General features: G+C 48.3%; 1 protein-coding gene across 3 annotated transcripts in view; it reads left to right on the top strand.

Moving 5' to 3' along the window:
- LOC123354114 (GEM interacting protein) overlaps positions 1–12,699 on the top strand; it is a 56,880-nt gene that overhangs the window by 34,742 nt on the left and 9,439 nt on the right. For all 3 annotated transcript variants that reach the window (XM_044995799.1, XM_044995801.1, XM_044995800.1), the window contains 11 exons: positions 485–548; positions 2,108–2,233; positions 2,647–2,711; positions 3,450–3,560; positions 4,988–5,068; positions 5,720–5,908; positions 6,701–6,838; positions 7,531–7,721; positions 8,926–9,050; positions 12,215–12,301; positions 12,461–12,559. In XM_044995799.1, coding sequence (XP_044851734.1) covers positions 485–548; positions 2,108–2,233; positions 2,647–2,711; positions 3,450–3,560; positions 4,988–5,068; positions 5,720–5,908; positions 6,701–6,838; positions 7,531–7,721; positions 8,926–9,050; positions 12,215–12,301; positions 12,461–12,559 — 1,276 coding nt within the window. The remainder of the gene's footprint in view (positions 1–484; positions 549–2,107; positions 2,234–2,646; positions 2,712–3,449; positions 3,561–4,987; positions 5,069–5,719; positions 5,909–6,700; positions 6,839–7,530; positions 7,722–8,925; positions 9,051–12,214; positions 12,302–12,460; positions 12,560–12,699) is intronic.

The following is a 12,699-nucleotide window of genomic DNA, read 5'->3' as shown; positions in this document are numbered from 1 at the left end:
TGCAAAGGCTCTCTGGGTTACTTCCTACCTGCTTCTCTGCAGCTTGGGGTCTCAGGGTTCCCCCGATCTCTCCTCCCTCTGTGGCATCTGGAGCCTGGGGATCACTGCCATCTGGCTGGCCTCTGTGTCATGAAGTGTGAGTGGTTCTTCATCAGGAGTCTGCAGCACACCTCCTTCCTCTCCAGCGGTCAGCCCCAAATGAATTGGGTTGCTCCCTTTTATACCTGGCTTCCAGCAGGGGTGAGGCCTCCTCGGCCTAAAGAGAGGCATTAACCCCTGCAGTCCTAGTGCGGGTATGCACGCCCTGTCACAGTCCCCCACATTTCTGTAAGTTGTGGAGTTTTATATTATGCCACTAGCCCTCTGTCAAGTCTTTGGCCACCTTCCTCACTACATAAACCTTCCCAGGAAAGAAGACTCCAAGAGCAGCTCCTGGTAAATTCCTCTAAACATCTGGATAATATTTTTCCTCTTTGTTTTATAGGTGGATGAAAGTTTCTACAAGAGCAAAAGCAATTTGGAGGGGCAGGTGCAGACAAACATCACAGGTAACTTAAGAGAAGCAAAGTAAAATATATAGATGACTCAAGAATAGTTGATCCATTTTCTGTCATTGGCTCTTGTACCCCACCTATGAAAAAGAATGTACAATTCAGATGTCTCCTGGTTGCAATTAGCTTATATGGTCATGGCAGATTCCAGCAGAGATGAATATAGTCACATATGTCTATTTGGGGCTCTAAAGCTCAGTATTCACATTGCTCCCTATAACCCCATGAGATGGGGTGCTCTACTCACCACCAGGACGGCACTTCTTCTTGGCCACTCTGGGGATTAGCTCTGCAAGGCCAACACCCCTTTCTACACTTACACATCATCTCTCCATCCCCTCTGGCTGGTCTGTAGCCTCTCTCTTGCTCCAGGAGTTGCCTCTTCATGACTCCGCCCTCCAACCAGTCCCTTTCAGGCTTGTGTATCAAAGTCCCTTCTCACCAGCAGTCTCAGGCAGTCTTCCCTTTCACCGCCCCTGGTGCCACTCCCTCCGTGTCTGGTAAGGGAACCAGGCCTGCCCTCTTCTCCGGGTTCTAGCTCAGGGACCTTCTAATCAGCAATTTAAGTCTATTCCCTCATAGACCTTTCCCTGAACCTTCTCCTACCTTCCCTCTCTCAGAGTTTGCCAGCCTCCCAACTGCCTACTCCCAGGGATTAACTGTGGGCTACTTGTCTTTATAGACCCAACCCTGCTCCTTCTTCTTCATATGGGCTACCTCATGTAGTCAGGGGATCACTTAGCCACCTGATTCCCCTCAGCTGTGGCCTGTTGGGCTAATTAGCCCCATTCTTAATCTATATTAACCCTTTTCAGGCAAGTGTGTGGTGAACACCCCTCATACCTCATCTGAGCCCCTTGTTTACATATGTTTTCACTTGTTATCTCACTAACATCCAACTTTCGTACACTGACTTTGACTTTTGAGCACTGAGACGTTAATTCACTATATTACTATAGCTGCCTGTCAATTTTTAGTACAATAAATATTTGCCCAATAATTAAAATCAGTTACTGTATTTGAAATGCTGTTGTTGCTCACTTTTCATAGACTCATCAGTTCTGTATTCATCACTGGCATCATAAAGTCCCATATAAAACCACGTCTCCCCTCATGAGAATCTTCCATTGAAGAGAAGCCATTTTCTAATCTGTGTGATGACAACTTTGGCTTGAAGTTCTTTCAGAATTGCTGATTTCAGTGCTGTGAATCTGTCTCAGCATCCTCAAGGAGCATAACTGCAGTTCGCCACTCCAAGCATCATCACACAATGGACTCTGGCTTCTAATTTACAAAAAATAAACTTAATAAAACATTTTATTGGGGACCAAATGCATCTAAATTGCCTCAAACTCATATGGCTGTGCTGGGGAGTTGGTGTGAGATTGGAGAGTGCTGTGAAATAGGCTAGTATAGCCTTGTTGTTCCATGAAAGATCTCTTCTATGACCTATTGTTATCTGAAGATGGCACAAGCCAAGATATCAGAGAGATTCACCATGGGGAAGCCTCTGCCTGTCCTCTGAAGCCCTTCTGAATCTGGATTTATTTTTGCAGTTGAAGAGGCTGATGAGATGCTGATAAAATGCGAAGGTGGTGTTGATGCAGCCCTTGAATATGCCAAAACGTGGTGTAAATATGTCAAAGAACTGCTGAGCTGGATTGATAAACGCTTGAATTATGGTGAGTCCCATTAATGGAAACCATAATCTCTCCTCTGCTTCCATTTATGATACCAAATTATCTCATTGAATAAGGGTGAAGTAGGGCCAGCTTTAAGACCTTGTACTCTCCTAGCTTGGTGTTTCTCTGCAGAGCCAGCGGTGGGGGGGGGGGGGTGTTACTGCAGGCAGTAGTGGATTCAAATAAGCTAACACGGAACAGGTGAAAGGTTGCTCTCCTAACTTGGGTCTGAACCAGATGTTAAAATGCAGAATCATTTCTTAGCAGAAAAGGCTAGGCTCAAGTTCTTCTAGTCCTAGAACCTCCTCTAGGATGATGCCAAATCACATACTGGCTGAGCAATACCTCTGTTCTTGGGAGACATCCTCCTGCCATTGAAGATCTAGAGACTAACCTGTTCTTCCCTTTCACAGAAATAGAGTTTGCTAAAAGCATTGTGAAGATAGCAGAATCAGGCCAATCTACCATTAAACAACAGGTACAATTTCTTTGGGACTTTCCTTCTTGGATTGCTTTCACTGTACAAGAGGGTTTATTGTGCCAATGTGTATACATCACTCATGGAGTCAAATCAGCTCTGTTTTGAATCATGCTGAGGCCTATAGGACACAATTTCCCATTTGTTAAAAGCACAAAGTTGCAAAGAAGTTCAGTAATTTGCCATGTACAAGTCTAAGCAAGGGCATTAAGGATATTCTAAAGGCCGACATAACATAAGAACGTGGGAATTCCCAGATTGGATCAGCCCCATTATCCATCTAGCCCAGTATCCTGTCTCTGCCAGTGGCCAATACCAAAACTTCAGGGGAAGGTGCAAGCAACTGCACAGTAGGCAGCTGTGGGTAATCTGCTTCCTATGAAAGTTCATCCTAACACCTAATAGTTAGAGATTGGTTTAAATAATGAAGCAGGAGGTTTTATATTCCTTCCAAAAGTTCTGTCTAGCATTAATTGATTTCCTTTTTCTTCCATATGGTTATAAAGGGAACAAAGATTGTTCTATGCAGTAGACAAAGGGATGCATTTTTAATATGTCAAAGGAGTGGAATATAGAATAAAAACTCCCTTTGATGCTGCTTTGTGATGTGCAGTGTGTGTTTGTTATGGCTGTAATTAACATGGACCATTTCAGTTCATAATAAGCAAAAATTCTTTTAACCTGGAGAAGCTGTTGTGACTACCTGGTATTTCCAATGCACACTCTCTGCCTCTCCAGGTCTGCATGCCACTCCAGCTGCTCTATACCATGGTCCTGGAACATGACATCAGGATTGGGAGTTTAGCCATTGAGACTGCAGGAGCTTTGCAGCTGAGAGAATACTGTCAGGTACTGTATTTCCTGCTTAGGTGAGACAGTTTAATCTCACTGGTTAGCCAAAGGCAGCAGCCACGGTAGCTCAAGGGCCCATTAATCTTTTGGGAGCTAGATGCTCTCTCTGATTTGATTGAGAGAAAAGGGAAGGAAGTCCACACCCAGCTTCTGGAAAAGGGAAGTTACTTCCCAACAGAGCAGCATTCTGAGAGCTTTGGTTTCTGATGTCATAGCCTCAGCTGCCAGAGCTGGTGCTGTCCTCAAACCATGTCTCTCTCCACCTTCCCATGACCAGCATCTATATGGTACCTCAGCTGTCTTGGGTCGACAGTGATGGTGAGAGAACCAGAAAGATCCCAGCTTGCCTCTCAGGGGCCAGATGGAATCTGCAATCCCTTCTTACTAGAGAACTGGACACATTTGATCTGGAGTTGCTGAGAGGCAACAAACACAGGGCCTTTACACAGTCCCTTTCCAGAGCAGAACCTCGCTGCGGCCCATCCTGCCCATTCTTCCATGCATGTGAAGAGTGTTTCTGTTCTGCTGAACTGGCAGGATGCCAGGACCTGTGCAGGGGGATCATATACTATAGCATGGAGCTCCACTCTGCAGGGGTTCCTGGCATATCTGTGTGTAACAGCTCATTGGGAGCTAAATGGGCTGGGAGTATCTGTACCTACTCCATCGTTCCTCTCAATGGTGTGCATGTGCAAGGGAGGGAGGGAGAGAGACGCACACACAGTCTGGAACCTAGTCTAGCTTTAGGCTGCAGTGGCAGCTGCAGAGCAGCTCAGGGTATGTCTGCACTGCAGTTAAACACCCACAGCTGGCCTGTGCCCACTGACTCAGGCTTGTGGGGCTCAGGCTATGGGGCTGTTTATTTGCGGTATAGATGTCCAGGCTCCGGCTGGAGCCCCAGCCAGAACGCGTACACCACAATTAAACAGCCCCATAGCCCAAGCCCCTGAAGCTCAAGTTAGGTGGCCTGGGCCAGCCACGGGTGTCTAATTCCAGTGTAGACATACCCTGAGTGACTTGGAAGGAGTTTTTCTGCCTCCTCGCTAGTTTGCCCAGTTACTCAGGCTGAGGCAGGGCAGGTGCTGCAGACTTTCCCCTCTTTCAATCTTGATGACATGAAGTAACTTGGTTTAATGTAACCCTTTCGTGGTGTGGGTATGAAAAGAGGCTGCAGAAGTAGAGGGGTAGGGTTAGCATCCTGACACTGATCCTTAAACAGCTCCAGCCCCAGCCTTTGTAAGACAAGGTGAGGGATCACATTTGGGGCTCAGAAATGTTAATGCCAGAAGAGACCATTGTGACCATTTCATGTGACTTCCTGTCTAACATAGGGCTCTCAGTGGTGTCTGCATCAAGCCCAGTAGCTTCTGGCTGAGCTAGAGTATAACTAAGCTGTTTTCACCTGCACCTTTATTCCCTTGCAGCCTCTCACAGCCAAGAGAAATGAAATTGAGAAGTGGCGGAAAGAATTCAAAGATCAGTGGCTAAAGGAACAGAAAAGAATGGTAAGAGACTAAGAGGTGGAAAATGGTGAGAGAGCCAGGCCATCTTGACAGCTACAGGCCCAGAACACTGAGAACATGGGGCCTCTCAGAACACGTAGAGAGAAGTGCTAACAGCAGCCGTACTGGGAACCCTTTACCCTGGCCTGCACTGCTTTGCGAGGTGGGAGAGTCCCAGAGCTTGGGCTGCAGCCTGAGTCCTAACATCTACACTGCAATTAAACATCCCCTTAGGCTAAGCCCCATGATCCTTAGCCAGCTGGCATGGGCCAGCCACGGGTGTCTAATTGCAGTATAGCGATACCCATCCATCTCAATGGGGTATATGCTCTAAAGCCTAATGACAATCATCATTAATATGTAAATAATTAGTTGGAGGTGTGCAATGAGGATGGTGATGAGTCAGGGCAGTGTGGTTAGGAGGAGTGAGAACAGCGCTGGGAGCCAGGAGACGTAGAATTCCAGTCCTCCTTGGTATTGTAAGTGATGCTTGCATAGAGTCCTCTCCACAGTCTGATGCTGGCTAGCACTGGCCTTAGAGTAAGTGACACTCGGCACCCACGAAACAGATGCTTTTATGGCTAGCAGACTTGTGGACCCAGTCTCCTTCCAGCCTGACGATGTGCCCTAAACGCCCTCCTTCTCGGATTCCAGAATGATTCACTGTCATCCTTGCGCAAGTCCCGCCTTCACTACATACAGCGCTGCGAGGAATTGGAGAAAGCCAAGCTGCTGAGTGCCAAGGCAGAAGATGAGTACCAGAGCATAGCAGCAACCCACCCTGGCAGCGCCAACAAGCAGCTGGAGAAACGGCGCCGCTCTCGTGAGGAGGCACAAGTGAAGGTGATGGGGTTGTATCACGTCTCTCTTATACAGATAACTGGGGAACAGGCTCAATGAACTAGAAGCCACTTGTAATATTGGACACTGAGTAAAATATTATGAAGCTACTAGGTTCATCCTTTGCTGCTGGGATGTGGGGTTGATCAGGGCTAGGTCTTGAGTTTTCAGCTTTTAATCATTTTGGATACCCTCTGCTCTTTCCCATTTTTGGCACCCACAAAGGCACCTGTGCCCAGAAGAGTTTGGGACCCTGACTAGCCTGTTCCTCATGTAAAGAGGAATATTCACTGCTCGGTGGCTTTGCCATGCTGGGCTAGATACCCCAGTAGGCTGAACACCTAGCATTACAACTGAATGTGCTGCAGAGCAACGCAGAATGCTCCAGTGACACAGATGGGTTTTGAATTCACTAGCCTTATGGAGAGTTTGCAGCCTGTTGATTAGAGATGACCAAAAATTTTTGAATGCAAAGTTTTGTTTTGTTTTGCCTTTTTTCCAAAACAATTTTTTTTCATGAAAAATTATTACTGACATTTTTAATTTTTCACAAAAATATTTGTCCCATCTTTGATTTTTTTTAAATGTATCAACAAAAGTATTGAAAATCAGCACCAAGACTTAACATAAATGCTTAACAAACAAGCCGATAGCCCCATTCAGCTCATCTCCCATTGTGTTCTGTGTTATCACGTGTCACCCCACTCATGGCTGCACTGTGGTCGCCTGCCCGTTATTTCCAGGGTTCCCAGCCTGGCATTGCTGCTTCTTCATTCTTTATTTTGCTGCACCCAGGTCCAGGAAACAGAAGTTTCTTACAAGATGTGCATCAGTGATGCCAACTCTCGTCGGCAGGAGCTGGAAAAGGTGCGGGAGAGAATTGTCTCCCATATCCGGAAACTCATTTACCAAGGAGATGAGGTGCTGACGCGGGTGAGTATGACACTGCTGTGCCACTTGCTCCAGTCACAGGGAAGTCATCATTCAGGATAGAGCCACCTGATCTTTCTCTACTATACAGATAATTAATGTGATGGTTCTCAAGCAATCAGAACCCAGATCACACCCTGAGCATCGCTTTAGTGCTGACTTTGCAAGGATCAGTGGTCCCATACATAGCTATAGTGACCACAAACCTCCTACTCTATCAGGGGAGTCTGTGGGACAAGGCTGAATCTGGTGACAGATGATGTGGAGACAAAAACAGAGGCTAGAGAGCAAGCTCAGAGCCAGTGAGCAAAGCTCATCCTGTATATGATTCAGCATAGAGGAGGTGAAGTCCTCTCTTGGCTTGCCCAGAGGAGCCCTCACCAGCTTTACCAATGACCATGACTGAAGTACAGTTCCTATAGCAGCTGGATATGGGGTAGGGGTCTGTGTTTTGACTGGCTAATAGGCTTGTATGCAGATTTATTTAAATTAAGTGCAATTCTTTGTGTAATTTCATTAATAAAGTGAAACTAAAATGCTAGGCAGCTATATCAATGAGCAGGAAAGCGTGGTGCCTGTGAAAGAGCCTTGTTTACAAACTGAACTGAGAGCCTGGGGGACACACCTGAGATTCAAGGGAAAGAGAGGGTCACCTAGGCCTAGGGGTGTTTCATGCTTTTTGGGATTTCCATAAGGTCACCTTGAGGATGTTCAAGTTGCAGCAGACTCAGGCAGAGAAGATTCCAGTGGGGTACGAGAACATGACTGAGTACTGCAAGCCCTACAGAATGGGTGAGAAATATCTGGAATTCATTCAGAAGCTGCAGAAGAAAGAGGTCCCCATGGAGGTGTTTGAATTTGAAGCATTTATTCCTGCAGGGCAGAGGTAAAGAAATGTAGAACCAGAGCTGGTGGCTCCAGGGCTTGAAATGTATAATAAGCTGAATAAAAAGACTCATTTAAAGCATTTTACGCTATAAAGTCACTTGTGATGCTGCAGGGTTATTAATGCTGAGAAGACCTGGAATGGGCTAGTTGATAACTTTGAGAAGTACCACAAGCCAAAGCCCAAAAGGGTCTGTTCTCTCCAGACTCTGCATAGCTTCCATTAATATTAGCAGAGAACAGACTCTCAAAGATCATTTGTTTTCTTTGTGAGGATCAGTAAGTGTTAGGGCCTGCACAAGGGTAACTTGGTCCAGCTTTCTGCCCCAAGTCAGGAGTTATTTCTCCCACTTATTTAATGTATTGATCTTCATTATCTCATATGTATGATGTTTCATTTCCAAACTACCCGTATTTATATATTTCCTGCAGACAGGAAATATAAGGGAAATTATATTAAACTTAGTTATATTGAAATTAATGGGCAACAAATTTATAACAAACATAAGGAAGTATTTCTTCACACAATGCACAGTCAACCTACAGAACTCATTGCCAGGGGATGGTGTGGAAGCCAAGATATAACTAGGTTCAAAACAGAATTAGATAAGTTCAGGGAGGACAGGTCCATCTATGGCTATTAGCCAAGATTGTCAGGAATGCAATCCCATGCTCTGGTGTCCCTAAATCTCTGTCTGCCAGAAGCTGGGACTGGGCGACAGGGGATAGATCACTCAGTAATTGCCTTGTTCTCTTCATTCCCTCACAAGCAGCTGCCACCAGCCACTGTCAGAAGATAGGATACTGGGCTTGATGGACCATTGCTCTGACCCAATGTGGCCATTCTTATGTTCTTAGTATTGACTGTCAATCTGGTGTGCACATGCCCTAGGCTTCTTTGAAAAGTCCAGCCTACAATTACCTGTAAACTCTCGGAGGCAAGGACCTGGTCATCTTGTATGTCTCTAAAGCACCGTGAACATCTATGGGGCAATAATAGTTGAACTAATGAAAGACAATTTAAAAAACAAAACATAGAATGCCCCTTGCTTGTGTATTTCATCTGAAGCATTGTTGTATTCATGGTGGTCCCAGACCTGAATAAATCTGTGTTGCTCAGAAGCTTGTCTCTTTCACAAAAGGAAGTTGGCTGAATAAGAAATATTTCCTCATCTACCTTGTTTCTCTGTGTATTTCATTCTCAGGTCTCCTCCTAGTGGCAGAAAAAAGAATGCAGTGCAATACTCCTGCATCTCATCCTCTGCAGTTGATCTGAGCACCTCTGCAGAAGATGCATCAGGAAAGCAGTTTTCCACAAACAGTGAACAAAGTAGGTTTAATTTATCAAGGAAAAGTTAACTCTTTGTTGTGTCACTGCTGCTTGATTCATATATGTATATAGCCAAGAGTAGCAAGGAGAGGTTAGGTTATTAATAACCTCTGGAGTCAGAGCCCAGGGCTTTCTCCAGACTGGGACTGTGTGTGGTTTCGCTGCTGCAATTTTATGGAAAGGGATTCAGGTTCATGAAATTTTGTTCCCTGATTGAATCAGAAAATTTTACTTTTATTTCACAAAGTGTCAGGTTTTATTCACTCCTCATCCAAATGCATCTTAGACAACAGGTGTGTTCCAAAAGGAAAAGTCAGCTGTGAAAGTCATTCTGAGCTTTAACCAGGAGATGCTGTTATGGATAAGGCAGGTGTAGTCTATTTGCATGGTACATAAGCCTTATAGCATTTTAATAAAGGTACAAACAAGCTGGTTCATGGCCCGAATGCGTTGGAAGCTCTTGTTCATCTCCTGGTGTGTGACCTGAAATGGAGATTTTTTTTCTGAAACTTTGTTGTTTCTCTGTCCTGTGAAAACATTTAATGAATTTTCTGGCAGTCTGGGGACATCCTGAATACCCTCAGACCCCTTTACATGCAGCATCAATTTTATAACCCCATGTTTGATTTCATGCTTGACCATCCTCTATATGAAAACTACCTTAGACTGGGCTGTGATGGGCAGTGCAGCCAGTAAGCCTTCTCTTGTTATTCCTTCAGCTCAGTCCCCTGAATGGTATATTGTATTCTCAAGTTTTACATCCTCTTTCCACAGAGCATCGCATTTCATTGCAGGTTTAATACCCCATTTCACCATCTCATAATTTCTCTCAAAGACATTTTGGAAATCATCTCACTACGGTAGAAAATAATTGTCATTAAACTTTTCTGGCACAAAAGGACATTTCCTAAAGGTCTTTAAAAAGCATGGCATGATTCAGCAAAAATGCCTCCAGATTGCTCTTTGGATTATCAGGCTTTCATCGTGCCTGTGCAGGGGCGGCTCTAGGCACCAGCAAAACAAGCTGCTGCCTAGGGCGGCAAAAGGCTGGGGCTGGGGCCCCAGCTCATCCTGCCGCTGCGAGCCGAGGAGCGGCCCGGCCCCTGCAGCCAGGCAGGGCCGCGCTACCGGCTCCGCTTGGGGGAGAGGGGGGGCCCCTTACCGGTAGCGCGGCCCCGCCTGGCTGCAGGGGACGGGCCGCTCCTCCTCCGCTTGTTCCCTGGGTCCTAAACAGCCCGGCAGCAGCTTGGCTGGGGGGGGGGGGGCTGAGCCCGGCCCCGCTCAGAGCCGCGTGGTCAGGGGGCGGGGCCGCAAGCTCCGAGCCGAGCGGAGGCCGCTGAGGTCAGCTTGGAGCTTGCGGCCCCGCCCCCTCCCCACACGGCTCTGAGCGGGGAAGAGCTCAGCCCCCCCCCGGAGCCATGCGGCTGCCGCGCGGTGAGCCGGGGGTGAGCAGCCGGGGCGGGGGGGTTGGCTAAGGGGCAGGGAGGGGGCACAGGTTCTGTGGGGGGGGCGGTCAGGGGCCAGGGAAGGGGGGTTGGATTGGGCGGGGTCTCAGGGAGGTGTTTGTCAGGCACCCCCTGACCCCATTACCCCCCAGGCCCAGCCCTGACCCCCAGCTCCAAGCCCAGCCCCTCTGATTCGGACACCCCCCTGACCCCATTCCCCCCACAGCCCTGACCCCCAGCTCTGAGCCCAGCCCCTCTGAGCTGGGCACCCCCCTGACCCCATTCCCCCCACAGCCCTGAGCCCCAGCTCCGAGCCCAGCCCCTCTGATCCGGACACCTCCCTGACCCCATTCCCCCCACAGCCCTGACCCCTAGCTCTGAGCCCAGCCCCTCTGATCCGGACACCTCCCTGACCCATTCCCCCCACAGCCCTGACCCCTAGCTCTGAGCCCAGCCCCTCTGATCCGGACACCCCCGACCCCATCCCCCACTGCCCTGACCCCCAGCTCTGAGCCCAGCTGCTCTGAGGTGGGCACCCTCCGGCTCCATCCCCCCACCCCAGACCCCCCGCTCTGAGGCGAGCCCCTCTGAGCCAGACAACCTCCGACCCCATCTCCTCACAGTCCTGAGCCCAGCCCCTGTGAGCCGGGCACCCCCCAGAGCCCAGCTCCCCACCCAGCCCTGGGCAACAGCAGCACCACCTCCAGGCAAGTGACAGCCCATTGGCACCAACCATCACCATCACCCAGCAACAGCCCATTTTGTAATTGCAAATGTAGACAGACCAGTAAAGCATTTAATGTTTTTAAATAATGTATTTGGTGTATTTTCAAATTATTACAAATTAATTTTCACTAGTTATTTTTTACATTTCCAAATACATGTTACTATAGTATTGCAACTTTTTTTTATGGAAGGGGCCCCCAAAATTGCTTTGCCCTGAATCCTCTGGGCGGCCCTACCCAGTGTGTGTGAGGAGCCGGGGAGGGAGGGAAACGGGGTCCCCTGGAGCCGAGCCCGGGCTGCGATGGTGGCGAGGGGCTCCTGGAGTGTGTGAGGAGGTGAGCGGCCGACTGGGTTCGTCGGTGCTGAGCAGGTAGCCCCGCAGCCGGAGATCCTCGCCTTCCCTCCTGCCAGGGCTGGGCCAGGGCACCGTGAGGCTGAAGAGCAGCAGGTCCAGGGGGCTCTCCAGGTCTTTGGCCGCCAGCATGTCGAGGGTGAGGGCGGTGAGCACGAACTGATCCACCTTGGCCACCAGCAGTGCTGCGAAGCCCAGGGAGGGGGCCGTGTTCTTTGCGCCACCCCGTAGCCATGCCGCCACCTGGAAGTACTCCCGCTCCGTGCTGCCCAGCAGCTCCACCCGCATGGGGACAGAGTCGCAGCTGGGCCAGGGCTCGGCTGCAGTGTGCTGGTAGCGGATCCCACATTTGGGGGGGAGGCCAGTGCTGGGGCAACAGGGGGTGTGAGTGGGGGGTACTGGTGGGCGGGGGGGGCTCATGTCTGGGGGCGGCAGCCAAAAAAATTTTTGCTTGGGGCGGCAAAAAACCTAGAGCCGGCCCTGTGCCTGTGTGTTTCTGTTTTAAAAGATATTAGCAGAAAGGTCAGTTGTTTTGAGGCATTGTCAGTAAGAGTAAAGAACCCAGCAGATGAGCATGGGTTCATTTAGAAACTGCTGCTGAGACATTAGTCGGTCCGTCTCATTTACCTTGCCTTTTACAGGTGCAAACAAATCCTTCTACAGTGACACAGAAAGCCTGGGTGGGAGCTGCGAATCCCGGTCCCTGGACTCTCCCGCCTCTAGCCCAGGTGAGAAGAATGGCACTTTCTGCCTAATGTTCATACTAACAAAAAACTTCAATAGAAATTAAATGTGGATTTGGAGCTTTTTTATTTTTTCTATAATGTGCAATACATAAAGTACATCTTGTATTTTGTATAATGTAAAACCTTCCTCCTTGTCTCCAGGGCACCAAAGTAGGAAGTTGCTAAAAGCTTCATCCACAGGCGCCATGTCCTCCTCGGATGATTTTGAAGAGAGAGATTCATGTCAAACATATGAAAATGGTAAGCAATAAAGAAACCTGCGTGACTGATAAAAAGAAACAGTAGGAGAGCAGCCTATGTCCCTCATGCTCCCCCATTCTGTTATGCTTATGAAAGGGAGCTTTCCATACACACCCCCATACAGCTCTGCTGATGCCCCT

This window comes from Mauremys mutica, chromosome 20, assembly GCF_020497125.1.
Source record: "Mauremys mutica isolate MM-2020 ecotype Southern chromosome 20, ASM2049712v1, whole genome shotgun sequence".
Lineage (NCBI taxonomy): Eukaryota > Metazoa > Chordata > Testudines > Geoemydidae > Mauremys > Mauremys mutica.
The sequence above is the reverse complement of the archived record's forward strand: the minus strand, read 5'-3'. Positions and strand labels throughout refer to the sequence as shown.